The sequence below is a fragment of the Fragaria vesca genome, linkage group LG4 (genome assembly GCF_000184155.1).
Source record: "Fragaria vesca subsp. vesca linkage group LG4, FraVesHawaii_1.0, whole genome shotgun sequence".
Classification (NCBI taxonomy): Eukaryota; Viridiplantae; Streptophyta; class Magnoliopsida; order Rosales; family Rosaceae; genus Fragaria; species Fragaria vesca.
Window position 1 is genome coordinate 22,397,697 of NC_020494.1, and position 23,467 is coordinate 22,421,163.

General features: G+C 39.6%; 4 protein-coding genes across 4 annotated transcripts; 1 reads left to right on the top strand and 3 right to left on the bottom strand.

Moving 5' to 3' along the window:
* The first annotated feature begins 178 nt into the window (after window positions 1-178).
* LOC101306228 (DNA repair protein RAD5-like) lies at window positions 179-7,108 on the top strand. Its single transcript, XM_004297660.1, has 13 exons — window positions 179-266; window positions 766-951; window positions 1,034-1,232; window positions 1,321-1,511; window positions 1,591-1,869; window positions 2,521-2,592; window positions 2,670-2,747; window positions 2,850-3,753; window positions 4,242-4,372; window positions 5,049-5,270; window positions 5,470-6,048; window positions 6,326-6,535; window positions 6,663-7,108. Exons 2-13 carry the CDS (start codon window positions 841-843, stop codon window positions 6,765-6,767), a joined length of 3,081 nt encoding a protein of 1,026 aa, XP_004297708.1. The 5' UTR covers window positions 179-266; window positions 766-840; the 3' UTR covers window positions 6,768-7,108.
* Window positions 7,109-7,964: 856 nt separating this feature from the next.
* On the bottom strand, window positions 7,965-9,668 carry LOC101306813 (protein ASPARTIC PROTEASE IN GUARD CELL 2-like). The gene has a single exon (XM_004297662.1). The coding sequence runs from the start codon at window positions 9,661-9,663 to the stop codon at window positions 8,230-8,232; it is 1,434 nt and encodes a 477-aa protein (XP_004297710.1). The 5' UTR covers window positions 9,664-9,668; the 3' UTR covers window positions 7,965-8,229.
* Window positions 9,669-13,416: 3,748 nt separating this feature from the next.
* Window positions 13,417-18,850, bottom strand: LOC101306519 (probable protein arginine N-methyltransferase 6-like). The gene is made up of 13 exons (XM_004297661.1): window positions 17,801-18,850; window positions 17,661-17,726; window positions 17,500-17,568; window positions 17,327-17,362; window positions 17,123-17,188; window positions 16,604-16,672; window positions 16,373-16,450; window positions 16,068-16,146; window positions 15,154-15,248; window positions 14,626-14,710; window positions 14,226-14,422; window positions 13,974-14,092; window positions 13,417-13,876 (listed from the first exon to the last, which is right to left on the bottom strand). The coding sequence occupies exons 1-13, from the start codon at window positions 18,038-18,040 to the stop codon at window positions 13,834-13,836; spliced, it is 1,242 nt and encodes a 413-aa protein (XP_004297709.1). The 5' UTR covers window positions 18,041-18,850; the 3' UTR covers window positions 13,417-13,833.
* A 160-nt stretch (window positions 18,851-19,010) lies between these two features.
* LOC101307688 (calumenin-B-like) lies at window positions 19,011-22,129 on the bottom strand. The gene is made up of 6 exons (XM_004297665.1): window positions 21,276-22,129; window positions 21,084-21,186; window positions 20,941-21,006; window positions 20,516-20,689; window positions 20,328-20,424; window positions 19,011-19,363 (listed from the first exon to the last, which is right to left on the bottom strand). Exons 1-6 carry the CDS (start codon window positions 21,802-21,804, stop codon window positions 19,238-19,240), a joined length of 1,095 nt encoding a protein of 364 aa, XP_004297713.1. The 5' UTR covers window positions 21,805-22,129; the 3' UTR covers window positions 19,011-19,237.
* Window positions 22,130-23,467: the final 1,338 nt, after the last annotated feature.

The following is a 23,467-nucleotide window of genomic DNA, read 5'->3' on the forward strand; positions in this document are numbered from 1 at the left end:
AGGGAAAATTTGGGAATTGGGATCCCGCCGATTTGTTTTCGTTTGGCGCGGATATTAACTGGGCTGGGCTTGGTCTTGGGCTTTCTTCTTTTCAGTTTTGGTTTTGGCCCAATGGCCCATTTTGTAATATTTATATTTTTTGTTCCAGTGCGAAGATCTGTTCCGTCGTGGTAAACGGTACCGTTGGATATCTGGCTCTCCTCTTCCTTTCGCAAAAACCCTATAAACAGTTGCTGGGTGAACAATCGGCCATTACAGCTTTGCCGGTACGCTTTTCCTTTTCCGTTTTACACTTTCCATCTTCAAGTTTCAAACTTGGCGTTCAACCCAAAGACTCAATTTTTATTTTTCTTTTCAATTTTGGTTCTCCGATTGCTTGCTCAATTTTTGCAATTCGTCATTGTTTTCTGGGTCTTATCAGTTTTTTTCTTCCGGGTAGTGAAATTTGTAGCTGTAGTGAAAAAATGGTAGTGGGAGATGAGACGATCAAGTTGGTGGTTCCATGGTTAAGTAGGTGTAGCAATGCGATATTTCCTTATCAAAGTTTTAGCCTTTTGAACTTAATTCTGAGATTATCTTATTCTGAAATGATCATCGCCGTGATGAAATTGCTTCTGTGATACCTTATATTTGTTAGTCACACTTGCTACGATTTGATCCCACATCTCTTGCTTTAGTATGTTAGTATTTTTGCACTGTGTGTATAACCATCACATAAGATATTAAGAAAACCACACAAAGTAACTTGCATCCATTGTTGTGCAGCCCCTTCCAAAATAAAGTTTGTATCTACAACTTAATCGGCCATTTCTCGAGGAGGAGGGGATGTCGTTTGTTTAAATGTTTGGTGATGTGGATCACCTTCAGGATTTGTTTGAGTCCACTTGGAGATGTTGCTCGTTTTTACGCGGACGGATAGGCAGTTTAATATCAAAGCATTGTGCAGATGTGGTGAGGCTTTTCCGTTACAATTTTACATCCTGTGGTTGTGGACCTGCACAATGAGATGTTGACAATACTTTTTTGAATCCAGACTGGCCTACAATCAGTGAACTATCTTTCTAAACTAATTAAAGAAAGGGAGCATCGACTTTCAACCTCCATGTCTCAAGCAACGTTCATAGATATTAGTTCATCTGATAGTGATTTAGAAGAGATAGAACCTGTTGGTAGAAGACCTAATCCAACTTGGTTATCTGCACCTGCATCTGGTTCAAATTCAAGGAGCCAAGGTTAGCTTGGGTTTTGTGTTTGTAGAGCCTTCCCATGTTTAACTTCATTTGTACATACATCATATGACATGATCAATCAATTTTGCAGACTATGCTGACAAGTCTAGAAAGGTGCCTTCTCCTATAAGAGCACATGTTTCCAATGGAATCTCTCCTAATTATAACCACCACAGACAGGTGTTAGAAAAGTTTCATCCCAGTTCGAGTGCTGACATAAGAGCCTCAAATCAGCAGGTTTCGCGAGCTGATAGTTCTACGTATTTCTCACAAAATGGAAATGTAAGTCGGCAATAAAACATTAATTCTAGAAATTGCTAATATTTATGTTACAGATAGTAATATCATTTCATTTCAACAGGCTCTAAAGAGGACCCTTCCATTATCTATGCAGGGTATAAACCCTGCAGTAGATAGAAGGGCCCACAATCAGTTCCGTGACACCACCAACAAGGGCTTTATGCGAGACCATTCAATCAGGGGGAATGATGATTATATGTATGATAGAAGGCCTCCATTTGTAAAGTCATCTTCTACTTCCCAGATTCCTAGTACAAGTGAGCCACAATACCCTTTGGGAATAGGTGAACAAAGGGTTGCTGAAAGTGACGAGAGGCTGATATATCATGCGGCACTACAGGTATATCTCCCTTTGTAATAGTTTAAAGGACCGCCAGTCTTATGTTCTTCTCATTTTTCATTAAAAATGACTACAAGGTTGCTTGTGGGAGTTATAAACTTTTTAGTTCATTACTTTTGATTTAGCAATTATATACACATATATGAAACACAGAATAACACATTGAGTTTTTTTTACCAATAACCAACTCTTCAGATATAGGAGCTTCAAGAGGTTTTGATGATTTAGGAACATGATTCGAGCAGATTTTCCAACTTTTTTCTAATTTTTTAACTTAGGAGCTCATTTAGGGAGCATAATACATATGGCCTTCATCGGATTACTTATATAATCCTTTCTATTATGTGTGACTTACTGGTTTCAGGCCTTGTTTGTGATTAGAGATCTTTTTGCTGGCTAAGATAAGCCAGAGCTGATTCTGGGCTCTATTAATAATGGACATGGTCTGCTCCAATTATGTAAATACACATGCTGGATTTTTGGCAGCCCAGAAAGTCATCCTGCACTGCGTAGTTGATCTTTAAATATTTGTAGATATTCACAGAGAGATCAGGGTAGTGCTAGTTAATATCCTGGGAGTGCTAATAACATTCCCCTTATGCTGCACGCCTATGGTATTTTTTGAAGTGCTAAAGCAGTTTGGTTCTGCAGGATCTTAATCAACCAAAAGTTGAAGCTGCTTTACCTGATGGTCTTCTGTCGGTCTCTCTTCTACGTCATCAGGTGATCCTCTTTGTTTATTATAATTGGTTCCATCATTTTTCACCTTGCATGTCTTTGAACTTAAATCATTTCTACAGAAAATTGCTTTGGCATGGATGCTTCAGAAGGAGACGAGAAGCTTGCATTGTCTAGGTGGAATCTTAGCTGATGATCAGGTTTCTCAAGAATAGTCTTAGGACGTAGCTCTTGCCCATCCTTTATTTGGATAAAAGTTTATTTGGTAGGGACCTTTGATTCATAATGCTTTTCTCTTACAGGGCCTTGGTAAGACAATCTCAATGATTGCACTTATACAAATGCAGAGGTCTTTGCAATCCAAGTCAAAACCTGAACACTCGGACAATAATAAAACTGAAGCTTTGAATTTGGATGATGATGAGGACCATGTTGGTTGTGGTTTGGATAAAGTCAACAATACTGAAGAATCTGATCTTAAATCAACTCGAGAAGCTAGTACCTCCGCACAGCCATTCAAAAAGAAGAGGCCCGCTGCTGGTACTTTGGTTGTTTGTCCGGCAAGTGTTCTTCGACAGTGGGCTAGGGAGCTGGATGAGAAGGTTGCAGAGGAAGCAAAATTGTCTGTACTTGTTTATCATGGAGGCAGCAGAACAAGAAATCCTGAAGAACTTGCTGGCTATGATGTGGTTCTGACGACATATGCTATTGTAACTAATGAAGTCCCAAAGCAACCTTTAGTTGACGAGGATGAGGCAGATGAGAAAAATGTGGAGAAGTATGGTTTATCTTCTGATTTTTCAATCAACAAGAAGAGAAAAAAGGCTTCTTTTGTTAGTAAGAAGGGAAAGAAAGGTAGGAAAGGATTTGACAGTTCCTCTTTTGAATGTGGTTCTGGGCCACTTGCAAGGGTTGGTTGGTCTAGGGTGATACTAGATGAAGCGCAAACCATTAAGAATCACAGAACTCAAGTGGCTAGAGCCTGCTGTAGTCTTCGAGCCAAAACAAGATGGTGTCTATCTGGTACACCAATACAAAATACAATTGATGATTTGTACAGTTACTTCAGATTTCTGAAATATGATCCCTACGCTGTGTATAAATCATTTTACTCTACCATTAAGGTTCCGATATCCAGAAATTCACTCCAAGGATACAAGAAACTCCAAGCTGTTCTGAGAGCTATTATGCTGCGCCGAACAAAAGGTGAATGCTTTGTCCTTGTTTTTTGGTATGCTGGATTGGTAAACCCTAAACCCAAGATTGGATGGATGCTTTCCAATTTGTGCACACTAATATGCATAACATAACTTGACTCCAATTTGTTCAACTCTCTGGCTATATGTGATTTCCCTTGTTGAAGTAGGTGGTCAGTACCTGTTAGGTTTTGGAATTCAATATTGAGAATGAGGATCCTGTTTCCTTCATTCTCCTAAGAAACATGATTCTGAATTGCAGATAATGTTATATTTGATGGTGCATGCCATTACTCTCATCCTTATTTATTCTTATGGTAGAGGCCTGTATATATGAATGTGTGTGTGTGTGTGTGTGTGTGTTCAGCTATAGGCTTAAGATTGCTTCAAAAATTGTAAGGTTATTGCACTAATGCTGTGAAAGAATGTGAGTGTGCTTTGTACTTTGAACTTTGATTGTATTCCTTATTGTTGACCATAATTTCTTATTGTCTGCAGGAACAATGATTGATGGGCAACCTATAATTAATCTACCGCCGAAAACAATCAACCTGAGTAAAGTGGAGTTCTCGGTGGAGGAGAGGGCCTTCTATACCAAATTAGAAGCTGATTCACGCTCGCAATTCAAGGTGTGTGCTTAAGAGAGAATATGATGTTTATTTTAGTTATTCTACTTGAGGTAGTGGAATATGACTATAATCTGAGTTTCTGTGTTGCGTGCTTAAGAGAGAAGATGAAGTTTTTTGATTCTCTTTGATACTCACTGACCTGTTTAAAGTGGACAATAACAATAGCTAAGAAGCAAAACTGAGTATCACCTCAGAACAAGATATCCCAAAAGCTGAGTAATGAAGTTACAAGGAATGTTTAGGGCAACAGATTTTTAGATTCTTTTTTCTTCATTTCATATACATACGATACAAGTGATGTTGTAGTAAAGACTAGTGAGCAAATTCTCTACCTTAAACTTTATTGATCAGACACCTTTTGCAACTGATAATAACCTCATTTGTATTAGTTTTGTGTTAACTAGTTCAAGAGTTTTGATCTATACATGTTCATGGTACAGCATTGGCATCTAACAATGATAGATTTTACTGAAATAATACACAACAGAAGTAAAGAGTGTACTCCTGTTTCTTTCATATAATTCAAATCTTTCAGTAACAAGTACCTGTTGCAGGTGTCGACATATCTATTGAGATATGTTACAGTTTAAATTCCATGTTATAACCAGCTTGCCGTCCTGATGAAGATTCTTTTCTGTATAGATATTCTGTTGCTGAACTCTAATGTTTCTTGCAGGCATATGCTGCTGCTGGCACGGTAAATCAAAACTATGCAAATATCCTTTTGATGCTTTTGCGCCTTCGGCAGGCTTGTGATCACCCACTGCTTGTTAAAGGATACGACACTGACTGTGTTGGGAAAGATTCTGTGGCTATGGCAAGTACACTATCTAGGGAGATGCTTATCGAACTATTGAATGCCCTGGAAAGGGCCGAGGCCATGTGTCGTGTATGCAATGTGAGCTTTCTCGAAACTTTTCCACTATAGATAGATGCAAATGGATTCATCTTAGTAAGAAGTCTTTAGTATAACATTACTTTTAAGTTTAAATAGTTGCTTTCACTTGTTACTCTTTTTGCAATATCTGAGTAGTAAAAGAAAAGTGTGGGAACATGGAATCCTATCTAAGTCTTCTGGTATTTGATGATCTTGGCAGGATGTGCTTGAGAACCCTGTTGTTACGTTGTGCGGCCATGTTTTCTGCTATCAGTGTGTGTCAGAATATATGACTGGTGATGACAGTATGTGCCCTGCTACGGAATGCAAAAAACAAGTCGGTCCTGATGTTGTTTTCTCTGAATCCACTCTAATTAGTTGCCTCTCTAAGGATCTTGATGGTGGTTCAACGAATTCTCAGTTGATTGAGAACCCAGTAGTGGTACAGAATGAGTACACTTCATCTAAAGTCAAAGCTGTTGTTGAGATAATACAGTCACACTGCAAGTCAAAAAGCCCCAATTTGGAGCAATATAATGCTGCAGGATGCAGTAGAGACTCTTTTTTTAAAAATGAAAACCCAGATTCAGGCGTCAATGTTGTGAAGCACACAACCGTAGTTTCAAACTCACCAACTGATGGACCAATTAAAACAATCATTTTCTCTCAATGGACTAAGATGTTGGATTTAGTTGAGAGTGCAATGAACGAGTACTGTATACAATATAGAAGGCTTGATGGCACAATGACTCTAACATCCAGAGACAGGGCTGTCAAAGAATTCAACACTGATCCTGAGGTATTTGTCCTTACTCTGATAACTGCTGAAATTGTTCATGACTGGTTAACATGTGTTCCTTCCCATCATCATTTTTTTTTCTTTAATGAGCATGTTAGAAACCTGAACATAATTATCATACTTATGTTTAATATCTTTTGATTGCCCATCTATGTATGGGAGATTATCGCAATGTTGCTTAACTGAAAATGTCGAACTGTACTATGCTATAAGATACTTTCAGAACTTCTTTACTGCCTCAATCTGGCAATTAAGTTCAAGATCTTAAATGTTGCAGGTCACTGTTATGCTTATGTCACTCAAGGCAGGAAACCTTGGTCTAAACATGGTTGCTGCATGTCATGTTATCCTTTTGGATCTTTGGTGGAATCCGACGACTGAGGATCAAGCTGTTGATAGGGCACACAGAATTGGACAAACCCGGCCGGTTACTGTAACTCGACTTACTATTAAGGATACAGTAGAGGACAGGATATTAGCTCTACAGGTACCAACACTAATATTAAGAGGACAGCTGAGTGATATGTTCATACTCCTAAATCCTAACATACGAAGTGATCTGTATGTTGTCCTTCTATAAATGAAAAAGTCATCTTTATGCTTTGCTTTTGCAGGACGAGAAGAGAAAAATGGTTGCATCTGCTTTTGGTGAAGACAATAGCGGGGGCTCCGGAACTCGTCTGACAGTTGAGGATCTCAGATATCTATTCATGGTCTAGAACAGAACCAGGGAATGCACTTTCCCATGTTTGTAGCTTTAGTATTTTTTGTGCTTGCTCAAAGCCTTGTCTAGAAGCAAATTTCGTAGCCTAAATATATGAATACTGAGGCAGGGATCCTCCTATGAAAGGGACAGTTGGGTAGCCAGATTTGCATGTTAACCTGCATCAGTTTTTGACTTGCTAGGCGAAACAAGGCATTTTGTTCCCACCAACTGCTGGGATAGCAAGCTAGGGCAGTGTAAATATTTCTAATCCGTATTTATTGTACACAAGATGATTATGTAGTTGCTGTTCTCCTCATCATTGTGAATATATAGATCAATTCTCCTTTATCAGTTAATGGTTTTTGCATCTTTATCGAATTGTTGGGGGCGACAACAGAATAGAGATACTAATTTGAGTAATTTTCTGAGTAAATTACACAATCTGTCAATCATATTGCTTTTACAGGTGCCCTTGCTTTGTACCAACAAATTCTGACCTCTGTGGGCCTATCATACAAAAGTGTTTTAAGCCAGGATCCAGAAAATCGACATCAGTAGTATACTAGTATATTTTGCTCCAAGTCGAAGACATGCTAAGTAGTAATTTTGTTCCTAATCTCCATAATTTGAAAAAGGGTCCAAAAGTAACCTTATGTTGTTGCTAACAAGGAAAAAGGGAATGCCTTTGTAAAAGTCATTGCTTGAATGCACTCCAACTAGAGCAACACCAAATTAAAGAGGTGTGGATTGATTACTTCACATGCATGTCCAAAACGATGGTGGCTCCCTTGGCTCATGATTCAAACACCACACCACTCCTGCAGGCTGCAGCTTTGCCTCGAGTCATGATTGGAATATACTTCGAGTCATGATCGGAATACATGTGACTGGGAGAGAAGAAATATAAATGTAAATGCAAATGTAGAGGGCTCTCATATATGGATCTTCATTTTAAAGACGTTTATGTTTCATGTAAAAGAAAGGAGTCTGCAAAAGGGGTGCTCTAGATCTATTGCAGTGCCCAAGCAAATGACCTTTTCTTTCTTGTGATCTTCTTTTGACCCGTCTTCATTTCTCTTTTGGGAATGTTTTTCATGTCATCCTTTTTCTGATAAGAGACTTTGCCTCGCATTTTTCTTAATCCGAGCATACAGAATCATGAGCATGATAAAGTAATGAACCGAAAATGGTTTTGCACATTCATCATCTTGAATCTTGATCTAGCTAATTAGCTAGTCCAAGTGAAAAGTGAAGATCTAGGCATACATTCACACCACCAAAAGCCACAATACATTGCTCCTCGAAGGCATATTTATTTGCCCGTGGTTGACGTTTTGATACTAGATATGCATCTGCTATAGCTAGAACATATAATATGAACACAAACTACCTACTCAAGCTACCAAAACTCATGCATATATGTAAGATATCTAGCTAGTAGTTTAGCATACACATCATCATGCATGCACATTCATTTAGCAGACATTGGGTCCAAACCCAACAAAACCATTAGCGCCATCAAATGAGATTTGGATGCCCTCTTGCTGAATGTTCCCTATTATCGAAAGCCCTGCACCCGAAGGAGCAAACGCCAAACAAAACGTGCCCTTGTCATCCACCGGAATCAGAAAGTTCCTTGCCGGAAGAGTCAGTATGGGCCCGCCGGTGAAATAAAACGACACCGTCGGTACCCGAACCGACACAAACCCGTTCAAATCGTAACACGTGTCGAAGATGGAGACTCCTCCGGACACCCGAGGCAGGCTCGCCGTCTGCTCAACAAACGTGTCGCGGAATGCCTCATACGCCAACGTCGGGAACCTCGTCACGGCGGTTCCGGTGTCCATAACAACGCCACCGTAACCTAGCTCCGTCTGCCGGAACACGTCTTCAGATATCGGGACACGCATGCCTCCCACTCCAAGACCAGCGAGGCCGACGTAGTAGAAACTCGGCGCCCTTTGGTTCCTGATCAGAGGGACCCACGCAGCGCCTACCGGCATCGCCGCCCTCCCAAACTCTAGTGTACCGGCGGTGCTTGCGTCACCACGGCTGACCAAACAGTAAGAAAATGCACCGCCGGTCTGTCCGCCGAGCTGGCCGACGAATGACATGGGCCCACCACCGATGCCGAGAAGACCGGCGGCTCCGACGAACATGCCGCGGTTCATGTGGCCGCAGCCGATGGCGACGTTGCGGATGAGAGCGCGGCCGAAGGTGAGAGTCTCGAAGGCGAGAGTGCCCTGCGTGTAGGAGCCGTCGCCGTAGGAAGCCTCGTAGCTGCAGCGGCCTGCATGGCAGCCGGCGGAGTTCTGGAGGCGGTCGCAGACGGTGGAGGTGCAAGAGACGCCGGAATAAGAAGCAGAGCGGGAAGGGTCGAAGATGGGGTCGGACTGGTGATAACATTGGCTACAAGGTTGACACTGGACCCACACAATATCGCTGCCGGAGTCAATCACCACGTATTGGCTTCTGGCAGGGCTACCGACTCCGATCCTCACGAAGTATTCACCGCTGCCTTGCGCCATTCCTGAAACCACCTCCGATCCAAAGTCCAGCTTCTTATTCATCACTTGATCATTACTATTACCGCCGAGACGACGCATAAGGCTGTCGACCCTTTTGACGTCTCTGTGGATGCGCGCATGGAAAATGCTCTTGTTGTGTGATGCTTGTGGGAATATCTTATCTCTATGAACCACCTTCACCCTCCATCTTCCTCCTCCAGATCCGCTGCTGTCTTCTTTTAATTCTTCCTTGTATAACTTGGTGGAAGCAGCAGCGATTGTTTGTTTGACGTGCAACTGTTGGAAATCGGGGTAAGTGGTGATGCTGCTGGCCATGGCGGTGCCACTAATACCGAAACTTGTCATGACCAGAGCCACGGAGAGTAATAGTATCACCTCCATGGCTAGCTAGCCAAGCTACAATAGTTTTTGGATCGAATATAGCCCGGCCGGCCACTTTAATATTATGATGATGAAAAAGTGGTAGCTAGCTAGTAAAAACTTTGAGCTTGCAGAGGGTACGTAGGGTTTGGGGATTAAGTGTGGGGTGGGTTTCAGAATTTGGTGAGGTTTAGGGGAATATATAAAGGTGTTTATGGAGGGGAAAAGGTGAAAGCAAGAATAATATATAATCGATCACTGTTTTTGTCTTTGTTTTCAGATATTGCTGAATGGGAAATTAGAGACACAACTGAGGGCTTGTTTGTCAGGGTTGTCTAATTTTTTTTTTCTTTCTATTCTAATATTGAGCTATTGCAAATGCTTGTACCTTCCAAATTAAAGACGCTCTTGTAGCTAATTAAGCTTAAGTGTTATCGAGCATAAACACTTCCTACAAAATTAAACAGATGCCAAATGATGAATCCTAGTTATCCAGCTCTTTACTGTAAGGGTTGGTCTGGAGTCTGTTGTGGAAGAATGTGAACGAGATTCGAGCCTCGTCGATCTGGGTTGCTAGCTAAAAGGGTCATTATTGAATATGAAGAAGGGTAAACCGCCGCTAAAGTGGTTCTTTTCGATCAGCCTGGACTCTGCTTGGCTTGCTCCATTATTCTTTTAATTATTTCCTCGATCAACTTTAGTATTCCTTGCCCTTTTGGAGCACTGATATTTCATTTCACGCACCAAGGATCAATGCACCGATCACCTTAAGCAATGCAGAGGCCATATATACGTACTCCTAATAATCTTTTTTAGTTCGTGATCGATGTCGGCACGTTAAGTATCAATACTTGCTTCATATTCTTGGTAATTAAAGAGTCACGACCAAGACTAAAAAAGTCTCTCTGTGTATACATACACAGTCAATCGACTTAAAAGTAAATATATATGGATATTCATTCTGATGATGCATGATTTCTTTTTTCTATTGGTTTCTTTCGATACAGAGACAAAGATTAGGTGCAGTACGTATTCATAAACACAGTGCGTAAACGTGAGTGCAGAAATTTTCCAAAAGGGATTAGTAGTTAAACAGCAATACAGAAGTAATCAAATCAAATTAGCTGCATCAGAAAAGCTCGGCTTCTTTTCTTTTTTCTTTTACATGGATTAGTTAACTACGTTCCAGCTAAACATTTGAAGTTGATTTAATACGATAAGTTTCCACCACCTTTTTTCATCATGAGTGGATTGTTAGTTTAAAAGCAACGATATTGCATTATATGCAATCTTTCTTCTTCTTATATATTTAACATCTATAATGGCGGCTGAGCTCACTCTTTTCTTTTGGGGTTAATTTGGCACGTACAATTCTACAATATATTTGAGTTAAGATTTGAGGTAATCAATATATATCTTTCATCAGAATAAGGTCGACTCGTATAGTCTAGCGAGGTTACTGTGCTGATTTTAGTTCGCACACCTTACATAGGCAAACATATATAGCTACTGAAACATACATTTGATAGCTTGAATAGATCGACGAAGCAATATATCTAGGTTAGGGCGTAATCAGTTAACCAAATTAAAGCCAGGGTCTGCAGGTCGATCAACAGAAACTTAAGTTATATATTAATTTGAATACTTTTACAAAATAATCTAAATGACACCGGATAGAAAATTGTAGCTAACATGTCCGATGTTTCCACTATAAAATATCGATGATGATCAATATCCCACTTCCAGTATGCATGCATATTTCTTAAACAAATAATGCGCAAAATGTATCATGGCAAGCTTGGTTGAGTGATTATGAGATTAAACAACTATAAAAGAAGAAGAGATTAAGATACGCAGGGATTTTCATGAATCAATGCTTGTTAATAGGACAAGACCAACCAAAATGATAGGATAAAAATATTAGGGTTATGTATGCAGATAGAACAATAATCAAGCAGCTAGTAGTGGATGGATTTATCGCAGAGAATAGAAAAAACCTCTTGATTGAGCACGATCGATCGACATTCCAATAATTGTACCATTATGGCACCTAAAAGTTGTTCTCATTTTAAATATATGTACATGTTCATCTTTCTCTGAGCTTCGATCTCTCCCGCTCAATCACTTAATAATACATTTTAAGCAGCAAGTATGCAATCAAGGATATTGATCCAATAATTGATCGATCATGTATAAGCTAGTTTGTTGACAAATGAGCCGGGTCATATCTACAATTGCATTACTAGCTAGGCTAATATGAAGATGGAATACTGTTACATGTTAGGGTTTGATCATGAATCAAGCCTTGAATGAAGCTCAAAAATCCTGGGCGCATTGAGTTTTCTAAATTGTTATCGAGACGCTTCACGTATGATATAATATTGGGAAACCGTTCGTCCCCCAAGAGAGAGCAATGCTGCTGCTGCTGCTGCTGCTGCTGTTCCTCCTGGTCGACGCAGTACCATTGACAGATGACTCTAGCAACAAACATGACATATAAACCGCAATCATACAGATTTGTCTGCTGAGGCATAGCACTCTCTTCTCTAAACCAAGGATCATTATCATCATCATGATCCTTATCACTAGTACTACTAATGTCTTCATCATGATCCCCATTATTATTATTGACCAAGTAGTAGTTTTGCAGGGCAGAAGACGTCTTATTCCAAGCCCCCGATATGGTCTTCTTCATAGGATGATACTGAATTAATTGATAAAACTTGTTAAGCAAGCTGCGCCCCATCATAACAAACGCGCCCGATATAGTCTTCTTCTTGTTCTTGTTCTTATGATGATGATAATTTCTGACTCGACGACTCCGGTGCTTAGAGTAGTACATGCGACCGATAGTAGATCTAGTCACAGACGACTTTGGTGTTTGTCTTGCTGCTGCAGCTGCCACATGTTTCTTAATTGCTCCGTAAAACTTCCTAGCAACCAAGCTGTTCAAACCCCCCAAGCTGTCGTAATGCACAAATGCATTCGATTTTCTGTAATACACCAGCAAACTCCAATGGTTTCCGCCGTCGTATTCACTCATGTCTTGACTATCATTCACGGTGAATATCACAACTTGCTTTTCACCAAATTGGTTAGACTCCGCGAAGCCTCTAAAAGTATCCGAATCCGGAGAATTTGCCAGAAAAAATGAGATTGTAGGTGAAACCAGAAGGATGTCCTTATTACAAACGGAAGAAAGATGGCTGAAATAGAATTGAATGATGCAATCGTTCAAGTAATGTGGGCCTATTAGCAAATCCAAGTCGCTTTCTCTCAGCCTAACATCTTTGTATTTAAGGACAATCGGATCTTTCTCCATTGAGCAACCGCACAATCAGCAGGCGACCTTCAGATCTATGCAGTCGAATATATATAGTTCTTTCTACATATACGATCTGATCAATCCCGTTGTATGTATGTTTCCTTTTCCGTTTCCTTTCAGGATTCGTCTCCTTGATTCCTTGCAAGATTAGGATTTCCTTCTGTCTGTTGCTCGCCAGGTACTACTGATTTACCTAATTTTTAAAAAAAATTAGTGAAGTAGATTTTTCTTGTCCTGCAGGAGAGTTGGGACATCAAGAATGTAGCAGCATCTTTGACCAAAAAAAAGAGAATGTAGTAGCATATTATGTATGCTGGATCCTTCTTGTAATCGTCTTACATCTAATGCATAAAAGGGGAAGAGTAGAACAAAGAAGAAGAGGCATGTCGATCAAAATCAATCTTAATATGAAGAGTCGAACAAAGTGTAGAGTTGTAATTTGTTACAGCCACCGACACTAACAAAATTTTAATTAGTTCTCCGGTCAGTACACAATTCCTAAACTATAAACCGCACAAGACTTGAGAACGATACAAGTACATGATGCCTTTGTCACAGCTCACATATCTGTCTGGAATGTAACATAACCTCAACAAATATACCAAGTCTACTCTGCATTAACATTCTTGAAGCGTAACACAGTTAAAATCAAATTTTTCCTAAAAGCTAATTCACCTATATATCTCTAACAAGTAGCCTTTGCTTCAGGGCTTTGCAAGAAAAAGTTATTGCATGGTCACCCAGAAGTATCTCTAACGAATCAAGGTCTGCGGAGAGTTGGGAGCTACACGAAAGAGAAAGGCAGACCAACATATGACTTTCCCATGCTTATCTTCAGCTAACCACACAGAAAGTAATTAGTATAATCACCTCATCACTGACTCTTTGACAAAGGATCTTCCACCGGAGCTGCAAGAGCAAAGATTAATTATGAGAAATTCAAGCAATCTGCAATTTGACCAATGATAAAGAGGCAATATGTTCAAGACCATAAACCAAGACTCACGCATATTCGAGATGGATATTCATGAACCGACGATTTTCTTTGCTTTGTGATAATGTAACAGAACCTTCAATCACTTGATCTTGCTCAACCTCTATTGGGTCATAAAAGTATAGCACAGTCTGTAATAGCAATTCATTAGACAAACCTAAAGATGCTGACAGGATATCATATCAAATATATATATATATATATGATAAAAGTATAGCATAGTCTGTAATAGCAACTCATTAGACAAACCTAAATGATTTGTACCTGTTGCCAATGCGTTGGGGGGTCCTCAGGTGCAGTCGAGAGCACCAATGCATTACTTGGATTTGCCCGTTTCCTCCTCTGCTGACCCTCCACTGTATGATTGTTAGGAACTTGGGATGGTGCATGATTATTTGTGAGAAGTATTGCAGGTCCATTAAATTCGACGTCAAACCAAAATGCAAACCCATGTAGTGGAGCTGTTGATTAGGGAATAGTTAGAAACACAGCTTCATTATAATCTACTGCAGAAAGATAAATAAATAAATAAAACAACCCAAAAAAACCATGAGCTCATGCTTTTTAATCAGAAGAACCTCATAAAAACCTTCTTGACGGGAAAAATGTGAAACAATAATATGAAAAAAATTGAAATATTAGGTGGCCAGAGAGAGAAAGAGACCTCGCATCATTGATTTGAACTTATAGCTTGTTGAAACAGATTCAAGCTCATGAAGTGAAATTTTATGGCAGTCCACATGCTTAACCTACACCCAAATCAGTAACAGCAGGATGCTTTAGATCATATGGAAACTTAATCCTCATGTAAAGAGATTTAATTATCAAGCAAAAGGCTTGACATCCACTGAAAGAACTGACAAGGATGCATCGACTTCTAGGTCAAGGCATCAGTTAATATACCACACCAATTTGGGAATCAATATATTATCTTTTGATTCAATAGCAATTCTTTACTGTACGCTTCTTGCACTAACAATAATTGCCACTACATCTAGATGAGAGCATGAGTATTTAGAGCTTTCCAGAGAGAAGGAAAATAGTCATTGCGAGAACAAAAGCAAAAGACACATGAAAGTAGAAAGAAAAAACATCGACATTAGTAACAGATAAATCATTTTCAAGAAATTACAGGTATGGAAAACTATAAACACAAATGATTATGTGGAATGCCTCAATTTAGAACACTCACCACATGTGGCCATGTTAAAACATTCTCACCCACAATTGTCTCAACACATGGCTCTTCAAATGCACATTGTTTTGCCAGTGGTAACATGGCAGACACTGCAACAAAATAAGCAGAAGAAAAATGCAAGACATCAAGGACGGCATACATGTAGTATTAGAGGAGTAGCAGTAACAGGCAGCAAGAAGTTTCATTCAACATTTGAGCATCAATAGGCAAAATTAAGCATCGTCTGTCCAAACTGGAAAGGCCTAACTCAGTCCTGCAACCTATGGACCCCACCCATAGGTCCTCAAACAGTACACATGAAAGAAGGATACACAAGTCAACTAACTGTTAACTCTGATGCCACCAGACACCAGCTATAAGCCAGGGTAACAGCGTGAACATAATCTGCCTGACAATCCAAAGCATCATATCCAATTTTAGCCAAGGAAAGACCCAAAATCCTATTGTAGACAAGTTAGACTGCTAAGTGTATCAAAAGTTCTTAGCCTATACAAGTAGAACATGTCTAAATGAATGTGACTAGCCTGCTACTTAACCTAGATCGTGTGTTGTGCTTCCGACGTAACTTTTAAATCAACTATACACCTATGGGGATAGGTGTCACAACCAACTTTTATGTCCCATCCACAATGCAATAGATGCTGGTAGAATCTGAATAGGGTTTAAACTATTGATTTGGCAACCTCATTCAGTATCTATGGGCAAAGATATATATATATTGAATGGACAATCATAATCAATAGATCTGCTTTCACAAACAAGGATGCAAGAAGAAAAGGATATTAACTTACAAAACCCTTTACAAATTGGAAAGAAGCATCATCTTTACAGACCCAACAAAATGGATACATGGAATTCCAAATTTTTCTACAACAGATTAACTGTAGGCAAGTAAGATGTGTACTCACTATCAATTCCATAAACATTGCGCCAGAAATCAATGCTTTCACTGTATCTATCAGCATGTGTGATAGGTGCTATGTACAACTGAAAACATACAACAACAAAATCAGCATGACAGAACCAAATTTGTTTAGCGTCTAATGCTATACAAAAATGTCCTTGACAAAGCTGCATACTTAAGTTGATAATACATAAGTTAACAACACATAATGTTGGCATGGTACATCAAAGCAGCACCATGTAATAGATCTTATAACTAAAAATGCACATGTCGAAACAATTGAAAGACCAAAGAGATGAAGAAAACTACCGTTGCATTTGAAGGAAGTATAAGACCTCCGGGCTTTAGCCAGCGATCTCTGGCTGTAATGACACTTCCGAGCATACTCTGTGTTGAAAAGTAAGCATGTACAAAAAAAATAATTTCAAAACCATATATGCCCATGTATGTATTCCAGAGGTAGAATTATGAAAGAACAGTAATAATACAATCCAATAACCAACATTATAGGGATATCATATGCAAACTTTTAAAAGCTACCTCATACAGAAGCATGTAGCCCATCCACTCTGAAATTATAACATCAACCTCCTCATCAATATGAACATCCTGCAGAAATTGAAGTGTTGGAAGTAAGATTGATTGGTTTATACATGTGTAAGTCAGATAATAAGTTGGTGCAAGAGAAAGGAAAGTCCTTAGGAAAATACAATGAAGATTACAGTTTTATTTTTTTTTTATAATCAGATGCAGTAAGAACCTGTCCCCCTATCCATTTTACTGACATACTGACTTCTCAATACTGATCTACTCAATTCCATCCTAGATAAGTAGAAACATTCTCTATAGGGCCCCATTCCCCCCATCGCAAACAGAAAAATAATAAAGACAATGATCAGCACAAAGTCACAAGCCAGAGAAAATAAGCAACTAGTTTTGTCCAATAAAAAATAAAAAGCCAGAAAACTCGTGTAAATTGTTAAGAACAAAATTAAACAGTTATCACAGCCTGCTGGACTAATGAGCTTACTAGTAAGTAAAAGAGTCATATAAACCTACCTCAACTCGCCCATGTAGTACGATGATCGTATCAGATAGATTGTTTGCTTTTACAACTTCATTTGCCTGCTTAAAAGAGAACAAGATGAATCGAAATGACAAACCCAATGTCAAATCCATATCCATAACTTTGGTTTTTTTTTTTAAAACTACATGACATGTACACAGTTATATACAGAAGCATAAAGTGGTACAAGCAATTACCTGCACAGCAATGTCACTAGCATCAACAGCATAGACCTGCAAGATTGACAAATCTTATGGACAGAGAAACATAATTCCAAGACAGGACAAGATGGAAATGGCTAATCCTGACTTACAAACATAACAAGAGGTAACAAGTGTTGAATGCAAAATGACGAAGTAAAAGAGCTTACACGTTTGGCACCAGCTTGAGCACAAAAGATAGAAAGAATTCCGGTGCCACAGCCGACGTCGACTACCACCTGTATTATCAAGCAACTCCATCAACATTTTATATTTCACTCAAACTTAACCTTAAAAAAAAAAATTGAACAGAAAATATATCATTGCATACTTTGCCGGCTATAGAACTCTGGTGCTGCATAATAGCTGCCCTATAAGTTTCGGTGCGTACACGATCCTGTAAAATTACACTCACACTCGAGTAAATCAAAACCCAAAAGAAATAAAGAAAGAAAGAGTAGAAGAGCAGACCTTGATCATCTCTTCGTGGATGCCGACGTGCGCGTAGGAGTGGAAATAGGCCATGTCGAAGTCGGTGCAAGGTTGGTCCGGCTGCTGCTGCTGCTTGGGAGCGGCCTCAGAAACCCTAATGTCACTGTCACGTGACCTTCCACGTGGTCCCCGGCGAATTCTGTTCATTCCTTGCTGGTGCTGCGGCTGCGGCTGTGGACAGTAGCCGTTACTGTATGCGGGTGGGTTCGACGAGTTCATTCCTCTCTCACTCTCTCTATACTCCACTCTCCCCCAAACTAATTATACAGAGCCATGGACCCAGACCAACCGCCGTTTAAATACTCTCTCTTTTTGACTCACAAAACTTTTCTTTGCTGTGCACGGCCCGGGTACCCGTGGTTGCCAGTGACGCATGCAGGCACGTGACAGGCACATGGAAGATTTTGTGAATAAAATCAGTGTCTGGGCAAATCAGAATGAGCAAGAAAAGAGATGAGTCGAAACAAGGCGAAGACGAAGACGAGGAAAACGGAAGAGGATCAAGTGGAGGAGCTGCTCCGAGCAGCGCAGGACGATATGCTGCTCAGTCTCTCCGTAGACTCTCACATATCCCACCTTTCTGACGTCGAACGACGCTTCCAGGCCCTCAAGCTCAACAAGCCTACTCCTAAAGCAGCTGCTCCTCCTAATCCTAATTCTAATTCCACTGCCATTCAAGCGGATGTGGACCCAGAGCTCAAAGCAGTCCTCGGAGATGACCTGTCCGCCAGATTCGCAGCTCTCAAGGCCTCAATGCCTATGCCCTCTTCTTCTTCTTCTTCCATGTTCAACCCCCCCGACTACGACGACGACGCTGTTGATGAAGATGATGAAGTTGAAAAGCTGATGCGTTGGGCCAAGGACGCCGCTCGCCTTGACCCTTCTCCACCCTCCGACGATGAACAATGAATTTCGGGCATTTTACTTTTTTTGTTTCTCTCTTTGTATCAATCACTCCTTTACTCTGTATCAATCATTCTCTTACTTTGATAAATACATTCATCTTTGATTAAAACATCATCATCAAATTGGACTCTATTCAACTGCTAACAAATCACAATCACAATACAACTGACTACTGACAAGTAAATGAAAAGCTTCTGTTAAACTCATTTCCTCAGATTAGCTACCATTCCGAAAAGGAAAAACGCCATAAGCAACCCCCCCCCCAAACAATGAAGACCATTTTGGAATCCCACCAAACCCAGTTGGTGTTGCTAGAGTATCAAATATCAACATCTTCTTTCGTTCTAATTCATTCCATAATCCATATACATATATCTAGGAAAGAAACAAAAAAAATCGAAACCAAAACAAACATTTTGAATCATATCCCACTTGTGGCAGTAATTAGATAGCCTGGAAATATGTAACTAAAAGAATCAAGGCACAAGAGGCAGTCATGGTGGTTTGATATTAACGGAACTCGTCATGGAACCCATAATCCTCATCGTCTTCATCATTGAAAATAGCGCTGTAAAATACATATGGGTTCTCTATCATCTCGCTCAGTGACAAGCGTCCATCTTTATCCGTATCTGCCTGCAAGTTCACCAAAGTGATACAAACAACACAATCAATCTTTGGAATTTATCAAAGTTCATCCCAGAGTTAGCAATTCATACATGGCAGCAAGCATGTCACAAATATAACTCATGTGATGAGAAGATTGCAAGTTCCTTATCGGTGCATATGATGATTTCATAATCACTACCAAGTACCATTAGAACTCTTTCTTCCTCACACGAGAGGACTTTGTGATAATACATCATCTACCCATTTTTCATACCCTTCTAAGCTTAACATATGCAGACCACATCTTTACTGTGGAACTTCATCTGTTACCGTCATTATGTAAAGGTTCCTTTTATTCTTCCTTTGTCCTGTCCTCTATCTTTAATATAAGATAAAAGGAATAAAAAAAAATTGACTCTGAAAAACATATAGGACTTAGACTGTCATAAATACTGGATATCTCGGCAATACACCATACTTTTTTTTCAAACGGTTTTTCAAAATCTGTATGATTGATAGCTGATAATCCCATCTTATAATGTAGAAATCTACGGGCAAAATGAAGACAAGGGAAGCAAACCAAAAAACAAAAGGGAAGAAGCACCTATATCTTCTCGAATCCAAAACAAATAAACTGCTATTCCTCAACCACTATAAACCGCTAGCAATTTCAAAGCTATATGAGTTCATTATGCCTTTTAGGTTAAAAACAAAAGAATTTTGATTATCCCAAATCCCCCAAACCCGCTTTCCAGCTCAAAACTGGAGCTTCCTTACAGCTTCCGCTTTGCATGGTCTAAAGAAAAGTCACTAAAGTTTTGATAAGTCTCTGTCACATACTCGTGAAGTAAAACTCAGAATGATGTCAATTTCATAATAAGAATATATGTGCATATATGAATCATCAGTGTACATCTAAAGGACACAGCAAGCACCAACTGACAGATCCGTTAAACATGAGAAATAAGATACTTTTCGTTAAAATGAATACCTGTGATATGATGTAATCTGCTTGTTGTTTCGCATAGTAATGTTCTGATGGATGTATTTTTCCAATAATGGGAAGTAACTCAGCATCTGACAAGTATCTATGAATAAAACAAGGCAAACCCAAGTAAATAATAGTGAAAAGAAAACCCTCCAGAGCTAAGAAGAGTAATACATGATAATAGCAATTACCCGTCACCATCTTTGTCAAGCTGTGCAAACAAAGTTTTAGCTGGGGCCTCCATCAAATCATCAGACTGATGTGTGGCATTGTGATCTTCTTCATCATAGTTCCTCACCAAATCAAAGAGGCCATGAAAGAATTCTTTGAAGTTAACCTTTCCATCTTTGTCTGTATCCCTCTCTCTAAGGAAGCAAAGGAATGAGCAACCAATTAGACAAGCTAGGAAACCATGTTAGAGTGACATCAATTCAAATGACAGACACGGTGAACTTTACTAGAAAACTGAATCAGCCACCCATGATGGTGTTTTTTAGTACTAGAAAACACAAAAGTTTGAGAGTTGAAGCAAAAGACTTTTCAACCAAGTTACTTTCAATGCCCAGGTTCCTGCAAACCATGGATCATATGGATACTACAGGCCAGAATTACATACCTTACTTCCTCCTTGCACAACCACTGAAGTAGCTTTGGGTTTTTGCTGTCAGCTGGGTGTAGGAAGCTAGAAAACAATGATCAAGATCAGAGAAAGTTATGTCAAAAGATAGATGTAGAAGGCAACTTAGAAGGAGAACTCACTCATTGAACTCAGTGAGATTAAGAAGACCATCTCCATCTGCATCTGATGCATTAAAGTGCTCCTCTTTCCACCACCCCATATCATAGCCAAATGAATTGTTATCTGATACATTACATGATGGAAAACAAGAAAGTAAGTTCCTTTAATCACATTCAAGGTCACATGAATGAGATAACAGCATCAAAAAGTACCTGCATTCTGAACCCAGCTAGGGGGTTGGTACTCTTGAAAGGAAACAAAGCCGTCGCCATTCTTATCATGAAGCTCCATATCCCTTTGAGTCCTGTGCAGAACTTCCCGCTGGGCCTGGTTCAAGTTCCAGAGAGTCAACTCGTGCTCGGTGATAAACCCATCGACAGGTTCGACATCGACCTTGGGGAACAGCAACACCAGCCTGTTGGTGACGTTGAACTTGTCCTCGTCGTTCAAGTAGTCCTCGGCGTCCATGAAATCCTCCCACTCGGGCTGGGACTCGGCGGCGGGGGCGGAGTCGAGATCCAGGTGCTCCTTCTCCCACTTGCGGTCCTCGCGGCGGCGCTCGATGTCGGCGACAAGAGGGTCGAAGGGGATGGGGTTGCGGGAATGAGCGAATGTGAAGTTGGAGCGGAGCTTGAGGCGGCGGTGGCGGTGGTGGTTGCCGGATTTCTTGGGGGACTGGGAGATGAGCAGCAGCACTAGGAGTGCTACTGTGATGTATATCAATACTGACGCCCTCACCATATTTTTCAACTCCTTTTCTGTTTCTGGATTTGGAGATTGCAAGTTTGAGGCTTTCTCTCTCTCGTTTCTAGTAGAGAGTGAGAGGTGGATGAGGAGGAGAGTGTTGACTGATTGGACTAGGTGTCTCTAGCTGAGCTAATTTAGAGACTGACCAAGCAGAGAGGAGACGAGGGTCTCTGAGATCCAGGATTCAAGTACTTCCGAATATGAATGTGAACGAAAGGTGATCAATCCGAGGAAGAAACGAAAAGAAAAGAGAAGAGGTGTCGTCTGCGAGTCGGGATCTGCTTAGCCTTAAGCCCTTAACATAACACACGTTGTATGTATTAAAGTACACACCCAAACTTAATCCTTATACAAACCGGACTCCCACCTTTTATTAAAATAAAGAAAAAACGAAGCTGAGTATAATGACTATAATCCGAGTTGATAAGAGCGTCTATATAAAACACTAAAAAACTCCTATATCCTAGTTTGAGTTGTGCTGACGTTATTATTTCGCACTAGTTAGTATCAAAGTCTAGAAAGCATTAAGGAAATAATGTGATCTCGATAAAAAGAAAAATAAATCTCGATGTAGGATATGTTTACGATACGTATTTGTATATCATACATACAACTAACTAAGAAGGAAGCGCGTGCGCGGTAAAGGTGTGTTGAAATTAGCTCTGAATCCCTTATAGCATACATACTTGTCCTTCCCGTTAAGGATCTTTGCTCTCTTTTATTCACTAGCGCATAATCCACAATTAAAGTTGTTGCGCTTGAATCTTGGTTCTCAAGTACAAAATTATCAACCACCCTAAAACTAGCAATGTGCCTCATGCATTTATGTTACATTTCACACCACACTCGTTGTTGCAATCTTGTAAGGTGTGATAGCGAATGGGGCTAGAGGCATTGCATGATGATTGTATACACTTATCAGGTTAGAGATATGAATTGGGTTTGCTAGCTGAATTCTTCGATAAAACTTCAAAATTTGTATGCTATATCAAATGGACTTGACTCAAATAGGACAAAATTTGAAGGGATGACCTATACTTATTTGTATTGAAAAACAAGGTTCTTAAGGGTTAAGGTATGCATAAGAGGAATATAACACATCCTAACATCTAAAATTCACTGACTGTCTTAAGAACTAACTGTTCAAATTGCTTTACAAGATTTGACAATCAAAAAGCTTTTTTTGCTCTATAGTCAATCAAACCATGAAAAACATAAAAGTCAAGATGTTACAAATGCTATGAAGATTTTAAGATGTGTTTATAAGCCTGTTTATGCGTAAATTTAAGCGCAGATGCATGCATAGTCATAAGGAAAATATTTACGTTCAGACTAGTATGTACGGATTTTGTTTAGGTTTTTTGCATATGTGTTTATTGGTTAATTCAACTTTTGAACGGTTAAGATTATAGAAAATGATATCCCACTACTTTAAAGAGTTGCATAAAACAGAAAAACCACTTTTCAAGAAATTTAAACAAATAAGGACATAAGCTCAATCTTACAATGCATAATATCACGTCATGTCAGCAATTTTTTAGGCAAAATACCCAAAAAATCAATCTTTTCTGAAATATCTACAAAACTGCCACTGCCTCAACCAAAAATACCCTAACAAAAAATATCTTCTCTCTTTTTCTCTGATTTCAGATTTGAT

Excerpts from the sequence above, each read along its gene's own strand:
- LOC101306228 (XM_004297660.1), top strand. The coding sequence starts at position 841 with ATGTTTGGTGATGTGGATCACCTTCAGGATTTGTTTGAGTCCACTTGG. Across the intron at positions 2,593-2,669 it reads TCTCTCTTCTACGTCATCAG|AAAATTGCTTTGGCATGGAT; the intron begins GTGATCCTCTTT and ends TCATTTCTACAG. Across the intron at positions 2,748-2,849 it reads GAATCTTAGCTGATGATCAG|GGCCTTGGTAAGACAATCTC; the intron begins GTTTCTCAAGAA and ends TTTCTCTTACAG.
- LOC101306813 (XM_004297662.1), bottom strand. The coding sequence starts at position 9,663 with ATGGAGGTGATACTATTACTCTCCGTGGCTCTGGTCATGACAAGTTTC.
- LOC101306519 (XM_004297661.1), bottom strand. The coding sequence starts at position 18,040 with ATGAACTCGTCGAACCCACCCGCATACAGTAACGGCTACTGTCCACAG. Across the intron at positions 15,249-16,067 it reads CAATGTTTATGGAATTGATA|TGTCTGCCATGTTACCACTG; the intron begins GTGAGTACACAT and ends ATTTTGTTGCAG. Across the intron at positions 13,877-13,973 it reads AATATCCATCTCGAATATGC|CTCCGGTGGAAGATCCTTTG; the intron begins GTGAGTCTTGGT and ends TTGCTCTTGCAG.
- LOC101307688 (XM_004297665.1), bottom strand. The coding sequence starts at position 21,804 with ATGGTGAGGGCGTCAGTATTGATATACATCACAGTAGCACTCCTAGTG. Across the intron at positions 21,187-21,275 it reads TAGCTGGGTTCAGAATGCAG|ATAACAATTCATTTGGCTAT; the intron begins GTACTTTTTGAT and ends GTAATGTATCAG. Across the intron at positions 19,364-20,327 it reads CAGATTACATCATATCACAG|GCAGATACGGATAAAGATGG; the intron begins GTATTCATTTTA and ends GTGAACTTGCAG.